The sequence below is a fragment of the Dermochelys coriacea genome, chromosome 2 (assembly GCF_009764565.3).
Source record: "Dermochelys coriacea isolate rDerCor1 chromosome 2, rDerCor1.pri.v4, whole genome shotgun sequence".
In the NCBI taxonomy this organism is placed as follows: domain Eukaryota; kingdom Metazoa; phylum Chordata; order Testudines; family Dermochelyidae; genus Dermochelys; species Dermochelys coriacea.
The window spans coordinates 30,887,328-30,905,882 of record NC_050069.1 but is presented as its reverse complement, the minus strand read 5'-3'; the positions used below and the strand labels follow the sequence as shown (position 1 = coordinate 30,905,882).

At 42.1% G+C, this 18,555-nt stretch overlaps 1 protein-coding gene across 3 annotated transcripts in view; it reads right to left on the bottom strand.

Annotated features, from left to right (window-relative positions):
* CSMD3 (CUB and Sushi multiple domains 3) overlaps window positions 1-18,555 on the bottom strand; it is a 1,226,382-nt gene that overhangs the window by 22,960 nt on the left and 1,184,867 nt on the right. For all 3 annotated transcript variants that reach the window (XM_038390468.2, XM_038390469.2, XM_038390471.2), the window contains 2 exons: window positions 9,996-10,107; window positions 1,019-1,198 (listed from right to left, as the gene is read on the bottom strand). In XM_038390468.2, coding sequence (XP_038246396.1) covers window positions 1,019-1,198; window positions 9,996-10,107 — 292 coding nt within the window. The remainder of the gene's footprint in view (window positions 1-1,018; window positions 1,199-9,995; window positions 10,108-18,555) is intronic.

Below are 18,555 nucleotides of genomic sequence, written 5' to 3'. Positions count from 1 at the left end.
TAATTTCAATGTGTGATACTGACCCAAAACATTTAGTTTTGAGTTTGTTCAATATTAATCTACATTTCCCTGTGATTGCATATTGTCTTGTGGCAACTGCAATTTGGGTACCTAATGCCACCATTCTCCCCTATGGTCAGGCTCCCTTACCAGACTACATCTTCCATGATGCCATAGCCATGTCATTTCATGATATGCTACACTACTCGACTGGAGGGAAGACTCCACCTTAACACCACAAAAGGGATGCAATCTGGCTGCAGCTGGCTAGCCAATGGAGCTGGTTCCTACACTAATCCCCCTTGGTATAAGGAAGCAAGATAGGATGGGCAGATTTCACTATCATACAGAATTTCTTTATTATGCTTTGTAAATATCAAAGAACTAGAGGATTAGGTCTTCAGCTTCAATTGTTCTTCATGCTGTTCACTTAAATTCTGACTTTAAATGCAGGTTAAATTTTCATGTTCACTTTTCAACATGCCATCTTTTTCTTCTTATATGGAAAGCACATGCTCCCAATCATCATCCTGTACAGTAAGTTTTATAACCCCAGAAAACCCAACATCAGCTCTGCATATCAGTGAAGTTCTGCAGTTTTGGAAGGCACAAACTTATGGTAATATAGACTGAAATGAGAGAGTATCCTCTAGGCTTGCATGTCTGGAGTTCTAATTGATATAACATGTACACAAGACTATTATACAATCCATATGTCTTTTATATGGATATAGGGTACAATTTTCAAAACAGTCCCAGTGACTCAGGAGTCTGAATCCCGTTTTCAAAAAGGACTCAGGGACCTAAGTCTTATGTGCTAAGCCAAATGAGTGCTTTTGAATACTCTACCCACAAATATATAATGCTATTATATGAAATATAGAAAAAAACAACATAATATACAGATTTTAAAGACATATATTTATGTGATATATTGTTACTAAATAGCAAGTAAGGGAAAATTAAAAGTTTAATATTTGAAAGGCAGAGGGAGGGGAGGAGGAGCAGAAAGGGTTACCTTCACAAACTGGAACTTTTCCAGTCCATGTGCCATCAGATCTACAGACTCTATGCTCTGACCCTCCTGCTAGGAAGAAGCCTGGCTGACAGGTATAAATCAATGTATAACCAAGTGAAGGGAGATCCATTCCAGCCACATTAGCATGAACTGGAGCCTCTGGTTGTTTACAGCTGTGTGCTACAAAGAAACTGTACTTTTTAGTTGAAATAGTAAAAATATTTCAGGAAAAAAACAACCTCTAACATTTTGACAGGTAGTTAATTAAACAAAATGCATTAGCAACAATTACTTATACGTATATGTTCTTTCTCATCGAGAGCTCACTAAGCACGTCACGTTTTATAAACTCTGGGCCCAATCCTGTAAGCAGATACATGAGGCAGATCTTTATTCTTGTGTGACAGCCCACTGAGTTTGAGCGTCCACCTTTGCAGATTTTATGGAAGGCCCAAACACCATATACATGTATTGATTGCCTTACACAGCAGTAACAGGCAACCACCCATTGCATAAATTGCAACAATTGCTTAATACCAGGCAGCAACTAAATAAGAGTTTAGAACAGGAAATGAAGAAAAATGGTTACTAACCTGTTTTGAAACTATTGTTCTTTGAAATATATTGCACATGTCCATTCCACTTCAGTTGTTTGCAAGCCCTAGCGTCTGAGACTTTCCCTCAGTGGTACCAACCAGGGTAGCACATTCACCTGCTGTTGCCAAGTGCTGCTGTGCAATGGTATAAAAAAGGCAGAACTGCTCACAACCCCCCTCTAGTCCTTTTTACTAGACAGACTCTGATATAGAAGGGTAGTGGGGTGGGTCATAAAATGGACATGAGCAACACATCTCACAGAACAACACTATCAAAACAGGTTAGTAACCATTTTTAATACTTTGAGTGATTGCATGTCATTCCATTTCAGGAAACTTACAAACAGTTCAATCTGGAGATGGGAGAAGAATCTGAATAATGACTGAAGGACTACCTGTCCTCCAGACAGTTGAGCGATGGCATAATAAAAAGTAAAAGTATGTACTGAACACCAAGTTACAGCTCTACAAATATTTAGAATAGGCTCTTGAGCTAGAAAGGCTGCAGACCCTGTGTGTGATCTTGCTGAATGTGCTAGCACCCTGTTTGGTGGAGTTACATAGACTGGAAGGTTTCAGAGTAGCAGACGTGTTAGTCTGTATCCGCAAAAAGAAAAGGAGTACTTGTGGCACTTTAGAGATAGTCTCTAAGGTACCACAAGTACTCCTATAGATTGGAAGGAACTTCATCCTATCCTCAATCACGATTAACAGTTGGGAGGGAGACTGAAACAGTTTAGTCCTATCCAAGTTAAAGGCTAATGCTCTCCTAGCATCCAATGTGTGAAGTCTCTCCTCATCCTTATGAACATGAGGCTTAGTGAAGAAAGTTGGTAAGTATATTGCCTGATTGATGTGGAAGTGAGAAATCACTTGGTGAGAAATTTGGATGAAGATGGAGATATATCTTATCCATGTAGAAGAGAGTGGAGCAGATACCAGATCTCTCAATTCTCCTACTCTCTTTGCAGAGGTAATTTCTACCAAAAAAGCTAACTTCATTGACAGATGAAGTAACAAACCGGTAGCTAGTGGTTCAAAGGATGGACTCGTTAGTGTTGCTAAGACCAGGTTTAAGTACCAAGGAAGAATGGGGTCATCTACTTGGGGAGATAACCAGTCCAGAGCCTTCAAAAAACTGAGTGAGTGACATGGGACTGGAGAAAAGGAAGCAATTACCAGACGGAGTGTAGAAAGCAAAGATAGCCTCTAAATGCACCCTGATGGAAATTTCAGGTATAGCATGTGTTGTATTGGATCTTGTAGTGGAGAAACACCTTTTTGTGGATACCAGAGAGAGAAACTTTTCCACTTCAAGTGGTAAGTGTACCTAGTAAAAGTTTTCTGCTATTCAAGAGGGCATTTTGCACATCCCTTGAACAGATCACCACCTACTGAAGTGTTCACCATGGATCATCCAGGCTATAAGGTGAAGGATCTCTTGGTAGAGATGATTCTGAGAGATTAGGTCCAAGTCTGGTGATAGTATCAATGAAGCCCTGGTAGAGAGGGTCAGTAGCATGGAAAACCAATGCTGGTAAAGCCACGCCAGTGCGAGTATTATGTGAGCATGGCCATATTTAATTTTTAACAACACCCTGGGTAGGAGTGAAACCAGAAGGTTCAAATACAACAAGAAAATATCCATCAGAGACCGTGGACTGTGACTGGACAGTGAACAAAACTGATGACACTTCCTGTTTGGTTAGGTTGCCAATAGGTCTATCTTGGGAACAACCCAGACTTGGAAAATATGTCTGATGAAGAGACCACTTGTGGTGACTGGTGAATGATCTGCTCAATCAGTCTGCAAGAGTGTTCAGGGCACCCGTAACATAGAGGGTTTGAGTTTGAACTCTCAGAGGAGTATTACTGTTTGGCATAGAAGCAACAATCTGACCTCTCCTGTTCTGTTCACTTAGGACATCACTGCCCTGTTGTCCATAATAACTAGTAAACTCCTTCCTTTGTTTTGGGTGAGAAAAGTGTAACAAATGGCTAGAAAAATGGCTTTGTGAGAGTGGTCCCTGAAAAGGGATGTGGAAGTGGGAGGAAATGGGAGTAGACATAAATTGAAGGGTATATTCCATGCTGGGACAAAATGAGAGTAGAAGAGACTGGAAAACTGCAACTGGTAAGCTGTCCTCTACAAGAATGTCAAACTGATTGCTTGGAGTTCCCAGGCTGTTTGGATGAGTTCAGTGGACAAAAAAGGAGACAGAGGTAACAGAAGACAGAGTCTTCCTGTAACTTTCCCTTTTTTTTCTAGAGTGCTTCCTGGTGACAAGGCATAAAGGAAATGCAACAGCGGGACTGCTGTGGATGGAACAACTACTTCTTTGTGAAAGGACTGTAAATATCCAAAATCTTGATAGTAGGCCTAGAGTCTTTTTGGCTATGAAGCTTGTCATCAGTCTGTTGGGGAAAAAAAGCATGGGTCCCTCAAAAGTGAGATACTGAATGGTCTGTTAGACCTCCTGAAGAAGAACTGATAACTGGTGCCATGAATATCTATGTATTATAATGGCTGATGCAGCATCCAATGCACCATGAGGCAGGATCCTGGCCACCATTTTTTCCTTATCCACTACTGCAAGAAACTTTTTGTTTCACCTCCTCTACCAGCTCATCTGTAAATTTTAATACATTGTTCCATAGGGAGAAATTATAAGTAAAACTCCGTGTTTGTCACAGAGATCACGGAAGTCACAGATTCTGTGACTTTCTGTGACCTCTGGGACTTCTGCATCAGCCCAGTGCGGCTGGCCAAAGAGCCGCCTGAGCAGCTTGTGCACCCGCTGGACCAGTCACACTGACTGCTGCTGGGGCAGTCTTGGCAGTAGGCATTTGGGTGGGGGGGGCTCAGGGCTGGGGTACGGGGTGGTGCTTACCTGGGGAGGGGGCTCCCCGGAAGGGCAACAGCAACTCCCCTCCCTCAGCTCGAAGCTCCATGTGATGCCTCCACCCATAGGTACCACCCCACTTCTCCCATTGGCTGTGGTTCCCAGACAATGAGAGCTGCAGAAGTGGGGCTTGTGGCGGAACAGAGGCAGCATGTGGAGCATGGAGCTGGGGTGGCAGCTTCCTAGAACTCCGTCCAGCACCCACGGTGCCCCCTTGAGCACCTGAGCCCCCCCAAGCTGCACCCCCCATCCTCCCCAGCACCTGTGGCACCCCCTGGGCCAAGCCACTGCAGCACCTGTGGAGCTTGCCTACCTGCAGCACCTATGCCCCCCCCAGCACCCATGGCACCCCACCAGTACCCAAGCGCCCCCTGGGCTGCCTCCTTCCAGCACCCACGGCTTCCCAGCACTGTCCCCATGAGCTGCTGCTCCCCCCCCAATTTTTTGTCAGGGGTATATAATAAAAGTCCATGGACAGGTCACTGGCCGTGAATTTTTGTTTACTGCCTGTGACCTGTCCATGACTTTTTCTAAAAATACCCATGACTAAAACGTAGCCTTAATCATAAGGTCCAAGCAATGCTAGCTGGTTAGAAATCTGGAGCTGTAGTAGAACTGTCAAACAAACTTTTCTGCTAATAACATCAAACTTCTTTGCATCTTTTGATTTGGGGGTAGATGCCTGCTGACTCTGGCACTCTTTTGTTAATAGCTCAGGCCACCAAAGAACGGTGGGTGTAAAAATGTTAACCCCCCTGCAAGGGGACATAATGCCTCCACTGACGAAAGATGGCATTTGCCACAGTACTTTTGTGGGTCCCAGAACAGTTTTATTTATGGGGAACATCACTTGAGAAGATTCCAAGGTATCAACCAATCTGCATGAGCTCTCCTGAACTACTTCCACCTGTATATCTACGGAGAAAGACACCCTATTTAAGAGGTTCTGGTGAGTTGTCGTAATCATAGGGGAGGAGACACCAGTCATTACCACCTTGTCAGCCAATGAGGAAGAGGGACACATGGTTGGCTGAGGTGGAGTTTCACTTTTATTCCTAAGAGGGATTCACTGAGGCAGATTGTCCATGTTCAGTACTGAACTCAGTACCTGGAGTGGTTTCCTGCAGCTCTGCACTGCTTTGTGCTGTTTGCTGGAGGATGTAGAGTGGACAGGTTGTGGAGAAAATCTGCAGGCAGGAGGAAATCCCCACAGGTTCCAACACCATCATTGATATGGCACCAAAACCCAATTTCTTCCCAACCCTGGCTCCCTGTTAGCCAACCAATGAAGAAATTCCAGTGGATACTAGGGGTGGGGAGAGTGATTGTTTATGTGATGTGGTTGCGACACATAAGATCCAACTTCCAACTCTGGTGATGAACCTGAGTCATTTGACCAGGGAGGTGGGGTGCTTCTTTGTGCCAGGGTAATGGTGAAAAGGTTTAGAGAGGACTGCCATGGCTAAATCATTGCTGGCTTGCCTCTTGGTGGTGCCATACAAGGAGGTACCAGAGTGTCCAGAAGTGCCCACAGTACCAGGGGCTGAACTCTAGTAGCTGGCAAATCCGCATGAGTGTATGTTAGTACTGGGTGAGCTGTCTCTTGAACTGCCAGCAGAGTTTGCACCAAGAGACTCAATAGATCACATGCTATGTCATATGCTTCAGGCATTGATGGCACAGGAAAAATCTCTGCTAAGCTACAGATGATGGCATCACTGAACAGGATGCTGCTCCCTTAGAGGTCAGTCTGAACAGCACAAATAGTGGTGTAAAAGTTGACAACCTTCTCTTCCCCCGAGGTGCAGTCTGCACAGGGGAATGCCTTGACACCGAGTGCACTCTACCCTCCTTCCCAGCTTATTTGCTGGTCTCTGGTGCTGGGGACCTTGATCTGCTTGACGATGGATCCCTTGATGTAGTCTCCCACTGCTTCTTCTTTGGTACTAGATAAGGAGATTTGTTCAAAGACTCTGCCATGACAGAAGTACTGCTGTTAACTGAAGGAGAGGCGCACAGTACTTGTCCTGAATGGGAAGGCACCAAGGGTGGCTGCAGGTGGTTGCCTCTGTAAGAAAGTGCTTTAGTCTGACCTCCCTATCTCTTTTAATTCTGGGCTTAAAGTTCCTTCATATTTGGCACATGTCCCTGATGTGGGCTTCTCTTAAGCACTGCAGGCACCTGGAGTGCAAGTCACTGACTGGCATCAGCTTCTTGCAGCCATCACAAGGTTTGAAGTCCAGAAACCAGAGCATGCGCACCAGGCATTGGTATCCAGAACAGGCACGAACTGAAGTGTATACTGAGTACACTATTTTTTTTAAAAAAAAGGAAACCTACAAGTAGAAAACTATCAACTATTAACAAATACCAGCTATATTCAATAGAAATACTAAAATCTTGACTACATTGTAACGTTACAGCCCTGAAACTTTCTTGCTCAAGGGTGTGAAGAAACACCCTCCTGAGCGTGGCAAATTTCAGCGCTGTAAAGTGGCAGTGTAGACAGTGCACCATCGCTGGGAGCTATTCCCCTTGTGTGGGGGGGGGGGGTTTCATAGCGCAGGGAGAGCTCTCTGTCTGGTGCCACAACTACACCACCACGCTAAAGAGCTGCCGCGGCAGCACTGCTGTGGCAGTGCTTTAATGTTGCTAGTGAAGACAAGTGCTTCCCTCTTTCTTAGGGAAACACTTGCAATAGGTAGGTAGAACACAGTGATAACCATCACAAGCAGTAAGAAGTAATTGAAAAAAGTTGGAGGTGGCTCTGTCCTTTATACCATCATGCAGTAGCATGAGACAGCACAGGGAGCACACTAAGGGGTAAATCCTTGTTGCTAGTACATAGTGTGCACAAACACCCGAAGTAGAATGGACATGTGCAATCACTCAAAGAAAAATAATGTGTCACCCTGAAGTTACAAGGAGTAATTTTAGGTAAAACAGACTGTAATTATCATGGGTAGAAATTACCCAGAATGACTCTTAATGAACCTACTTTTGAGAAAAACATCTTGGTACAGGTGTCTGAAACATTAGTTTTACATTACATCCAAAACATGGTACCTTCAACAGAAGAGTGCCCCCTTTCATTGCAGTTGAGCACTGATTCAGCACCCAGAGGGAAGAGTGTCACCTACTGAATCACTAACACAATGTCACAGCAACCTTGCATGCTCCCATCCATGTAATGAGTGGTTCTCATCCTGCTCATCTTATGTTATGACTTATGACATATCTTATGACCATCGCAGATGGCATGTCTTCAAGCTGTTTGTAGAACTGGAAGGCATTACTTGTGACATTACAGTATAAATGAATCAGCACTACAAGACAGTAGTTTGCATAAGTCTCTTAAAATGCATAGTCACCTAGGAGAGAAACAGCTTCCCTGACTTAGAAAGAACTTCCTCTCTCTTTCAGATATGACTAATTATTGTTACCTTAACAAATTACAACACTGCCCTTTTTCAAAGTATCAGCCCTGGGTACTAGGAAAGCAGTGCAAACAATTTTTATTATTAATACTGGAGCATATGCTTTGAAACCTCAGACGAAACTTAGTAGCCTTGATGTTCCACTTGGATGGAGTGCAAAGGAGGTTACTCCCTGATTCAGGACTGCCCATCCGCAGTGCAATTTAGGGCTGCACAGAGTTTTACCACGACCCCTTTTCCTTCCCCCAACACGTCCTGCAGCCACACTCTCACCCTCACTCATTTATCGGATAAAGTACCGTTGAATCCAATCAACTATAAACAATAATAAAGGAAGCTTTGGTTTTTCTATTTCTATAACAGTTTGTAGAACTGTGAAAGATTAAAATCATATTTTACTCAATTTATCCATATTCATGTGATTTTAATGTTTCACAGTTCTACAAGGCATTATAGACATAGGAAAACCGAAACTTAGTTTATTATTGTTCACTACTTTTCAACAACATAGTACATTTAAGTTAATTTAAGAAACCTATCATGGGAAACTATTTCCATCCAAGACTAACAGAAAAATATTTGCAAAAAGTAAAGGAGTACTTGTGGAACCTTAGAGACTAACAAATTTATTTGAGCATAAGCTTTCGTGAGCTACAGCTCACTTCAGCAGATGCATTCAGTGGAAAATACAGTGGGGAGATTTATATACACAGAGAACATGAAACAATGGGTGTTATCATACACACTGTAAGGAGAGTGATCACCTAAGATGAGCTATTACCAGCGGGGGGAGGGGGGACGAGGAAGAAAACCTTTTGTAGTGATAATCAAGGTGGGCCATTTCCAGCAGTTGACAAGAATGTCTGAGGAACAGTGGGGAGTGGGAGGAGGGGGAAATAACATGGGGAAATAGTTTTACTTTGTGTAATGACCTATTCACTCCCAGTCTCTATTCAAGCCTAAGTTACTTGTATCCAGTTTGCAAATTAATTCCGATTCAGCAGTCTCTCGTTGGAGTCTGTTTTTGAAGTTTTTTTGTTGAAGAATAGCCACACTTAGGTCTGTAACCGAGTAACCAGAGAGATTGAAGTGTTCTCCGACTGGTTTTTGAATGTGATAATTCTTGACGTCTGATTTGTGTCCATTTATTCTTTTATGCAGAGACTGTCCAGTTTGGCCAATGTATATGGCAGTGGGGCATTGCTGGCACATGATGGCATATATCACATTGGTAGATGCGCAGATGAACAAGCCTCTGATAGTGTGGCTGATGTGATTAGGCCCTATGATGGTGTCCCCTGAATTGATATGTGGAGACAGTTGACAACGGGCTTTGTTGCAAGGATAGGTCCTTGGGTTAGTGGCTCTGCTGTGTGGTGTGTGGTTGCTGGTGAGTATTTGCTTCAGGTTGCGGGGCTGTCTGTAAGCAAGGACTGGCCTGTCTCCCAAGATCTGTGAGAGTGATGGGTCGTCCTTCAGGATAGGTGTAGATCCTTGATGATGCGTTGGAGAGGTTTTAGTTGGGGGCTGAAGGTGATGGCTAGTGACGTTCTGTTGTTTTCTTTGTTGGGCCTGTCCTGTAGTAGGTGACTTCTGGGTACTCTTTTGGCTCTGTCTTTCTGGCTACGTGCAACAAAGACCGTTGCCAACTGTGTCCACATATCTATGATATTTCCCTCTCCTCCCACCCCCCACTGTTCCTCAGACATTCTAGTCAACTGCTGGAAATGGCCCACCTTGATTATCACTACAAAAGGTTTTCTTCCTCGTCCCCCCTCCCGCCGCTGGTAATAGTTCATCTTAGGTGATCACTCTCCTTACAGTGTGTATGATAACACCCATTGTTTCATGTTCTCTGTGTATATAAATCTCCCCACTGTATTTTCCACTGAATGCATCTGCTGAAGTGAGCTGTAGCTCACGAAAGCTTATGCTCAAATAAATTTGTTAGTCTCTAAGGTGCCACAAGTACTCCTTTTCTTTTTGCAAATACAGACTAACACGGCTGCTACACAGAAAAATATTTATCCCCATTACTTACGTATACATTCCGGCTGAATCCCACTCCATGTAAGATCAGGGAGGCAAGTTCGGGTTGTAGATCCTTGGAGAAGGTGTCCTTTTTTACATTGAAATTGAACAACATTTCCCACCTATTGAAACAGTGAAAGTACAATGATATTATCACAAGGAAATATAAATTGTTCCACAATCAATAGGGAAAACTCCTACATAGAATGCAGGATGGATAAGATGAGCTGTGAAGTCCTTTCAAGAGCTGGGCAGAAAAAGGGAATTCCATTCTGTGGAGGATTTGGTACTTTGGAACAAAACCCTCAAATTTCAGAAATCTCAGTGAAAGGGAATGGAGCCCTAACTCTTGGACAGTCTATGTAGTGGGATCTTGGAAGCCCTGGAAGCTCTGGCTGCCAAAGTGCTGTGAGCCTGGGAGCCCAGACTGCCAAGGAGTCACAAATTGGGAGCCAGGCCTTCATCTCCTTGTCACATTGTCAGGGGCTGCCACGGACTTGGATCAGTATGCTGGCAGGAAATCAGGCAGGTTTTGAAACCTTTGTGGCAGTAGGTTTCATTGAAACTTCTTTGAAATTGAACCATCTTGTGTTTCCATTGTAAGGAATCAGCAAATTCTGACGAAAAATGTTTCACTGGAATTTCTCTGACCAGCTCTAGCTCCTTCCGACTCAAGCCTCTATGGTTCTAGCATTTCCTTTTAGCTTTGAGCCCTGTGATGTTTAACTTTACTCTCTCACTACAAGAAGAGAACAAAAATCAATATGTTTAATAGATAACAATGTGAGTACATGAAAATCTACACTCAACTCCTCTGAGCTCATCATTTTTTTTATGCTTGGAATGGATAATTTGAAAAAAAAAGAAAGGAAAGAATTCTTTGTAAGTGAAGCAAAAATAGTGTCTGAATGCTCGCAGTATCATTTGTTTTGAATACACTAAGTACAGGGCCATTTATTATACACTGAGAATTGTTAACTTATACACACTTGTGCTTAAACATCTTTAGATATAGAAGTCACAGGTCAAATGTGCCATCTAGTGAGCTGTCTATCTTTTTATGCATGTTTGAAGGGGAGGTTGTTGAATTTGTACTAACTTTCCATAGCACAATGCATTTACCTTTTTTTTAAATTTTGATTAAGTTTAAAAGGCTTGATAAAAGTTCTTGATTCCCAAAAGGTAAAATATGCACATCTTTCGTAACAACTGAATTAAACATAGTGCTTCACTACTATAAACAATTATTCGAAACCTTATAGTACAATTCCATTTCAGCTCAGAATTCTCATCATGGTGAAATGTAATAACTCATGAGCTATGCATAGTACTTGTATGTGAATTAATATTGAAACTTTTTTTCCTTTACAACATCCACTGGACTATATAATTACTTTAAAGAGATGCAGCAAATCAGGTTTTCATAATTAAATACATACTAGGAAAACACTATTGACAGTTATTGAAATTACATTGAATTGCAATATTAGTGCTCTTTTATCTGACAAAGTAGCATTGAATTCAATCAACTATATTAGATTGACTGGCAATACATGTTACTCTTATAAAAGATTAGTGGACATCAGCCCTCCATTTCTCCAAACGAACAGTTTTGGACCAAGGTTTCTTCTATACCTGTTCTATTTATTTGGTATTTGTCAAGCAAACAATATTTTGGCATTCTGGTTATGAAGCAAACATCCTTTTGCTCCTGCTCCAACCACCAAATCAATACTACTGTGTTAAACACATTTGCAACATTTCAGTGCAAATGACATATGAATCTACTTACTCTCCTCCTCGTTTCAGAAATAGTCTTTTGAAGAGGAATCAACAATTTTCTCTGAATGAAGGAAAGAGCTGGATACATACCTTTCTCCCTTTACTTCCACCCATATTTTGCACCTAAACACTGTGGCATAATTTTTGAGATGCTGAGTAGAGGAAATTCCAGTGGCTCCCACAGAAAGCAATGAGAGTTGCATATCAGGCTGCTTAGGGATCTAATATGAAAATATTGTACTAAGTAACTTGTTCAAGATCAAGAATCAATGACACATCATGTAAACACTCAGGCTGAAAAAGGACGTGCTGTCGTCATCGTGAATAGGTCGGAATATAAACAAGAGGCTATTAGGCAGCTCTCCAACACCACTTTCTAGAAGCCATTACTCTCTGATCCCACTGAGGGTTACCCAAAAGAAACTACACCATCTGCTCAAGAAACTCCCTGAAAAAGCACAAGAACAAATCCACAAAGACACACCCCTAGAACACCGACCAGGGTATTCTATCTGCTACTCAAGATCCATAAACCTGGAAATCCTGGACGCCCCATCATCTCAGGCATTGGCATCCTGAGAACAGGATTGTCTGGCTATGTAGACTCCCTTCTCAGGTCCTACGCTACCAGCATTCCCAGCTATCTTTGAGACACGACTGACTTTCTGAGGAAACTACAGTCCATCAGTGATCTTCCTGAAAACAGCATCCTAGCCATGATGGATGTAGAAGCCCTCTACACCAACATTCCACACAAAGATGGACTACAGGCCATCAGGAACAGTATCCCCAATAATGTCACGGAAAACCTGGTGGCTGAACTTTGTGACTTTGTCCTCACCTATAACTATTTCACATTTGGGGACAATGTATACCTTCAAATCAGCGGCACCACTACGTGTACCCGCATGGCCCCACAGTATGCTAACGTTTTTATGGCTGACTTAAAACAATGCTTCCTCAGCTCTCGTCCCCTAATGCCCCTACTCTACTTGCGCTACATTGATGACATCTTCATCATCATGGAAAAGAAGCCCTTGAGGAATTCCACCATGATTTCAACAATTTCCATCCCACCATCAACCTCAGCCTGGACCAGTCCACACAAGAGATCCACTTCCTGGACACTACGATGCTAATAAGCGATGGTCACATAAACACCACCCTAAACTGGAAACCTACTGATTGCAATGCTTACTTGCATGGCTCCAGCTTTCATCCAGACCACACCACATGATCCATTGTCTACAGCCAAGCTGTACGATACAACCGCATTTGCTCCAACCCCTCAGACAGAGACAAACACCTACAAGATCTCTAGCAAACATTTTTACAAATACAATACCCACCTGCTGAAGAAACAGATCGACAGAGTCAGAAGAGTAACCAGAAGTTACCTACTACAGGATATGCCCAACAAAAAAAATAACAGAACACCACTAGCCATCACCTTCAGCCCCCAACTAAAACCTCTCCAATGCATCATCAAGGATCTACAATCTATCCTGAAGGATGATCCATTATCCTCACAGATCTTGGGAGACACGCCAGTCCTTGCTTACAGACAGCCCCACAACCTGAAGCAAATACTCACCAGCAACCACAAACCACACAACAAAAACACTAACCCAGGAACCTATCCTTGCAACAAAGCCTGTTGCCAACTCTGTCAACATATCTATTCAGGGGATACCATCATAGGGCCTAATCACATCAGCCACACTATCAGAGGCTTGTTCACCTGCACATCTACCAATGTGATATATGCCATCATGTGCCAGCAATGCCCCTCTGCCATGTACATTGGCCAAACTGGACAGTCTCTATGCAAAAGAATAAATGGACATAAATCAGATGTCAAGAATTATCACATTCAAAAACCAGTCGGAGAACACTTCAATCTCTTTGGTCACTCGATTACAGACCTAAAAGTGGCAATTCTTCAAAGAAAAAACTTCAAAAACAGACTCCAACGAGAGACTGCTGAATTGGAATTAATTTGCAAACTGGATACAATTAAATTAGGCTTGAATAAAGACTGGCAGTGGATGTGTCATTACACAAAGTAAAACTATTTCCCTATGTTTATTTCCCCCCACTATTCCTCAGACATTCTTGTCTACTGCTGGAAATGGCCCACCTTGATCATCACTACAAAAGGTTTGTCCTCCCCTCTCCACCTCCCCGCTCTCCTGCTGGTAATAGCTTACCTTACCTGATCACTCTTGTTACAGTGTGTATGGTAACACCCATTGTTTCATGTTCTCTGTGTATATAAATCTCCCCACTGTATTTTCCACTGCTTGCATCCGATGAAGTGAGCTGTAGCTCACGAAAGCTTATACTCAAATTAATTTGTTAGTCTCTAAGGTGTCACAAGTACTCCTTTTCTTTTTGCGGATACAGACTAACACGGCTGCTACTCTGAAACCTATCAGGAATTCTATTCACTTTAGGCTCCATAGTAATCTTCAATCAACATTCTAATATAGAAAATCAAAAAGAGTCATACAAAAATGGTCAAATGACAAAAGATAAATATTAAAAAATCAGCACAAGCATGTAGGGACAAAATTTGAAAAGCCTAGCGACAAAATATGATTAAAGGGTAACAATAAAACATTTTGCAAATACATTAGAAGCAAGAGGAAGACCAAGAACAGGGTAAGTTCATTACTCAATGAGGAGGGAAAGACAATAACTGAAAATACAGCACTGACCAAAGTGTTAAATTCCATTTTTGTTTTAGTTTTCACCAAAAACTGATCAGATGACTAATACAATAAACATTAGTGTAAATGGGGTATGATCTTAGGCTAAAATAGGGCAAGAACAAGTTAAAAATTACTTAGGCAAGTTAGATGTCTTCACCAGGGCCTGGTGAAATACATCCTAGAACACTTAAGAAACTAGCTGAAGAGATCTCTGTGCCATTAGCAATTATTGTTGAGAACTTGTGGAAGACAGGAGAGATCTCAGAGGACTAGAAAAAGGCAAATATAGTACCTATCTATAAAGAAGAGGAATAAGGACAACCCATGGAATTATAAACTAGTCATCTTAAATTCACTTCCAGGAGAGATAACAGAGCAAATAATTAAACAATCAATTTGTAAGCACCTGGAAGATAATAAGGAGAAAAGTAACAGTCAGTATGGATTTGTCAAGAACAAATCATGTCAAACCAACTTAATATCCTCCTAATACCTAATACCCTAAGACAGGGTAACAAGTCTTGTGGATGGGGATAAGCGGTAGATCTATTTTGATTTTAGTAAGGCTTTTGATACTATCTCACATGACATTTTCAAAAATAAACTAGGGAAATACAGTCTAGATGAACCTATATTAGGTGGGTACACAACTGATTGGAAAATCATATTCAGAGTGTAGTTATCAATGGTTCACAGTCAAACTGGAAGGGCGTATCAATTGGGGTCCTGCAGGGATCTGTCCTTGTCCAGTTCTGTTCAATATCTTCATCAATGATTTGGATAATGGCATAGAGAGTACACTTATAATGTTTGTGGTCAAAACCAAGCTGGGAGGGGTTGCAAGTGCTTTGAAGGATATGAGTTGAATACAAAATGATCTTGATGAACTGGAGAAAAGGTCTGAAGTACACAGGATGAAATTCAATAAGGACAAATGCAAAGTACTCCACTTAGGAAGGAACAATCAACTGCACAAATTCAAAATGGGAAATGATTAATAGGAAGAAGTCCTGCAAAAAATGATCTGAGGTTACAATGGATTAGACACTAAATATGAGTCAATAATGTAATACCATTGAAAAAATAAAAGTGAACATCATGCTTGGACATGTTAGTAGGAGTGTTGTAAGCAAGTCATGAGACGTAATCCTTCCGCTCTACTCAGCACTGATAATGCCTCAGCTGGAGTACTGTGTCCAGTGCCAGCACCCATACTTCAGAAAAGATGTAGACAATCTGGAGAAAACCCAGAGGAGAGCCACAAAAAGGATTAAAGGTCTAGAAAACATGACCTGTGAGGAAAAACTGAAAAAAAATGGATTTGTGTAGTCTTCAGAAAAGAAGACTGAGGGGGGAACACAATAAGAGTCTTCAAGAGGAGGAGTCTTCAACATAAAAGAGGAGGGTGATAAATTGTTTTCCTTATCTATGAAGGACTGGACAAGAAATAATGGGTACAAATTGTGGCAAGGGAGATATGGATAGACATTAGGGAAAATGTCTTAGCTGTAAAGGTAGTTACACTGGAACAAATTACCTAGGGAAGTTGTGGAGCATCTGTCATTGGAGTTTTAAGAACAGGTTAGACAATGACCTGTCAGGGATGGTGATCCTTAGCCCAGCCTCAGTGCCAGGGGGCTGGGATAGCTGAACTATCGAGGTCCCTTTCAGTCCTAGATTTGTATGATTCTATTATTTCAAGTTCTGTACAATGTAGTCCTGCTCAAATCAGAGATGTGCAAACAGAAAGTTGGTCATTAAGGAGTGTCTGAAGAGTCATACCCATTGGGTTTGAATGAAGCAAAAATCCTGAGTCTCCAAGATCTAGAGGAACACTGGCAAAGGAAACTCACTCATACTGTGGTTGCTGCCTTTATCCCAAGGCTGCATCTCCTGCCTATACCCAGTTCCAGATCAGTTCCTCAGGCATCAGCTCCCCCGAGCAGTGATTGGCTCAAAGGCAAAGGAACTGGAGATTGTGTGGGACTGTGGAAATTCCTCTCCTTTGAAGCTGGCAGTGCACCACAGAACTGCCCCCCATTCAAAAGTACAAGCCCCCATCCTGCAGCAGCACCTTGCCCACCATCTAGGAACATCAGTCTTCCTATGCCACAAATCCCTGATCCAAGAGTATGAAATTGAAATGCTTAAACTGCTAACATAAATATTGTGAAAATTCCTGTTTATAACATTCACAAAATTTTTCCACTAAACATTTTTTCTACTAAAAATGCTAAAAAACCCTCATGTTTTTGCATACAGTAGCAGCACATGAAAATATTTCTGCATTGTTCTCCTTTTTTATTTTAAACTGCACTATTGGGATAATTTTATACCGAGACTCTGCATAACTGATTTCTTCTCCACTGGGAAATCAAGCTGCAAAGCATTGGATATCTGCTACCACTCAGCAGAGGGGTGACGCTCATCTCAGAAGAAGGTGTATAAATATTAACCATTCCCATCCATAACCAAGTTTACTAAAATACATTTTCAAAATGGTAGGCATGAGCTATGTGCACAATTGTTACTGAAAAACACACACACTTCTATCTGAGATTGCAGTAAATTCACTTCACTAAGAGTAGCAGAAGTTTTGGTTAGTCATGGTAAAACCAGTTCAGATAACGTAAAAACTGACCAAAGCATTTACTTAACGTTCTATCTGAATTTTTATGAGTGCTGGAAAGGAAAGGAGAACTATTTTTTTTAAGTGTGATTCTACTCATCTTTATTCTTGGTCCTCCAGCTGCCAGATTACACCAGGATATTGAATGGGTTTTCCCTTACCAAAAAATCTGGGTTGTAAGTGGATGTGGCTAGAGTCAGATGCAAGGGAATAGGAACTGAAACAAAGTGTTCTTTTGGTGAGTGGGGTGGTGGGTTTCCAGCTATAGGGGAGGCAGATAAAGCAGGTACTGCTGTATATGGGCGACGGCTGCATTAAAGTTTGTTGTTTTTTTGGACAATCTGGTGTCACATCATTCCTTCTAATGATCCTTATATTACAATATGCTGTAAAGAGGACTTATTAATGTAAGGAACTTCCAGTGAGAGGTCATTCACTCTAAACTGACTAAATGGACATAGAGCAGTGGTGGGCAACCTGCTACCTAAGGGCCGCATGTGGCTCATCAGGGAAATCTGATTGTGAACTACGAGACATTTTGCTGACTTTGACCATCCACAGGCATGGCCCCCTGTTGTTCCAGCGGCCACGGTTTGCCGTTCCTGGCCAATGGGAGCTGCGGGAAGTGGTGGGCCACAGGGACATGCTGGCTGGGAACAGGGAACCTCAGCAAAAGTGCGGGGGCTGTGCCTGTGGATGGTCAATGTCAGCAAAATGTCTTGTGGCCCACAATCAGATTACCCTGATGGGCCGCAGGCCGCAAGTTGCCCACCACTGACATAGAGTCTAGTGTGTGTCTTGCTCATACCACAGTCTCAACTCACACTACAAGTTTTGCTTGCAGTTGGTGGTGGTCAGACCAGGTGAATGGGACTTTAATGAGATGTTCAGTATCCATTCACTGGCAGGCAATGGGATCTAATAACTACCTGTGTAAAACTCATGGTTCCTCACTTTACAAGTTAAAATGTTTTCTCTACCAGCCACCCCTGCAAACTAGAGTGAAGCTCTGTTCTTTCTTTCTTGCTTGTCTGCACCAGAAATAAAGATTCGCCACTTAGAACAGATCAGGAGTACTTGTGGCACCTTAACTATTCTTCACAATCATGTGTAAACTAGAGCAGAAGCCATCTCACTCTATCCTCTCTTAGTTGAATGGAAGTAAAATGTGGGAAAATCTTATTTTCATCACTAACTGGTAGATATGACTTTCAGGAAGCTGATCTATTGAGTAAGAAGGTGCATCTTTAAAGTCATTATTCTGACCATAAAGGGACTTAAAGCAGTCTTTTCATACTAAGCATCTATTATTTATTGTAGAGCTCTGAATTTTTTTTAACAAACAAAAGCAATAAAAGGTTATATTTTTGGAAGGCAAGTATGCCTGGATATAAGGGATGCCTGGTTTGCATTCCCCAGTGTCTCTGCTGTATGAATTCTTTTGC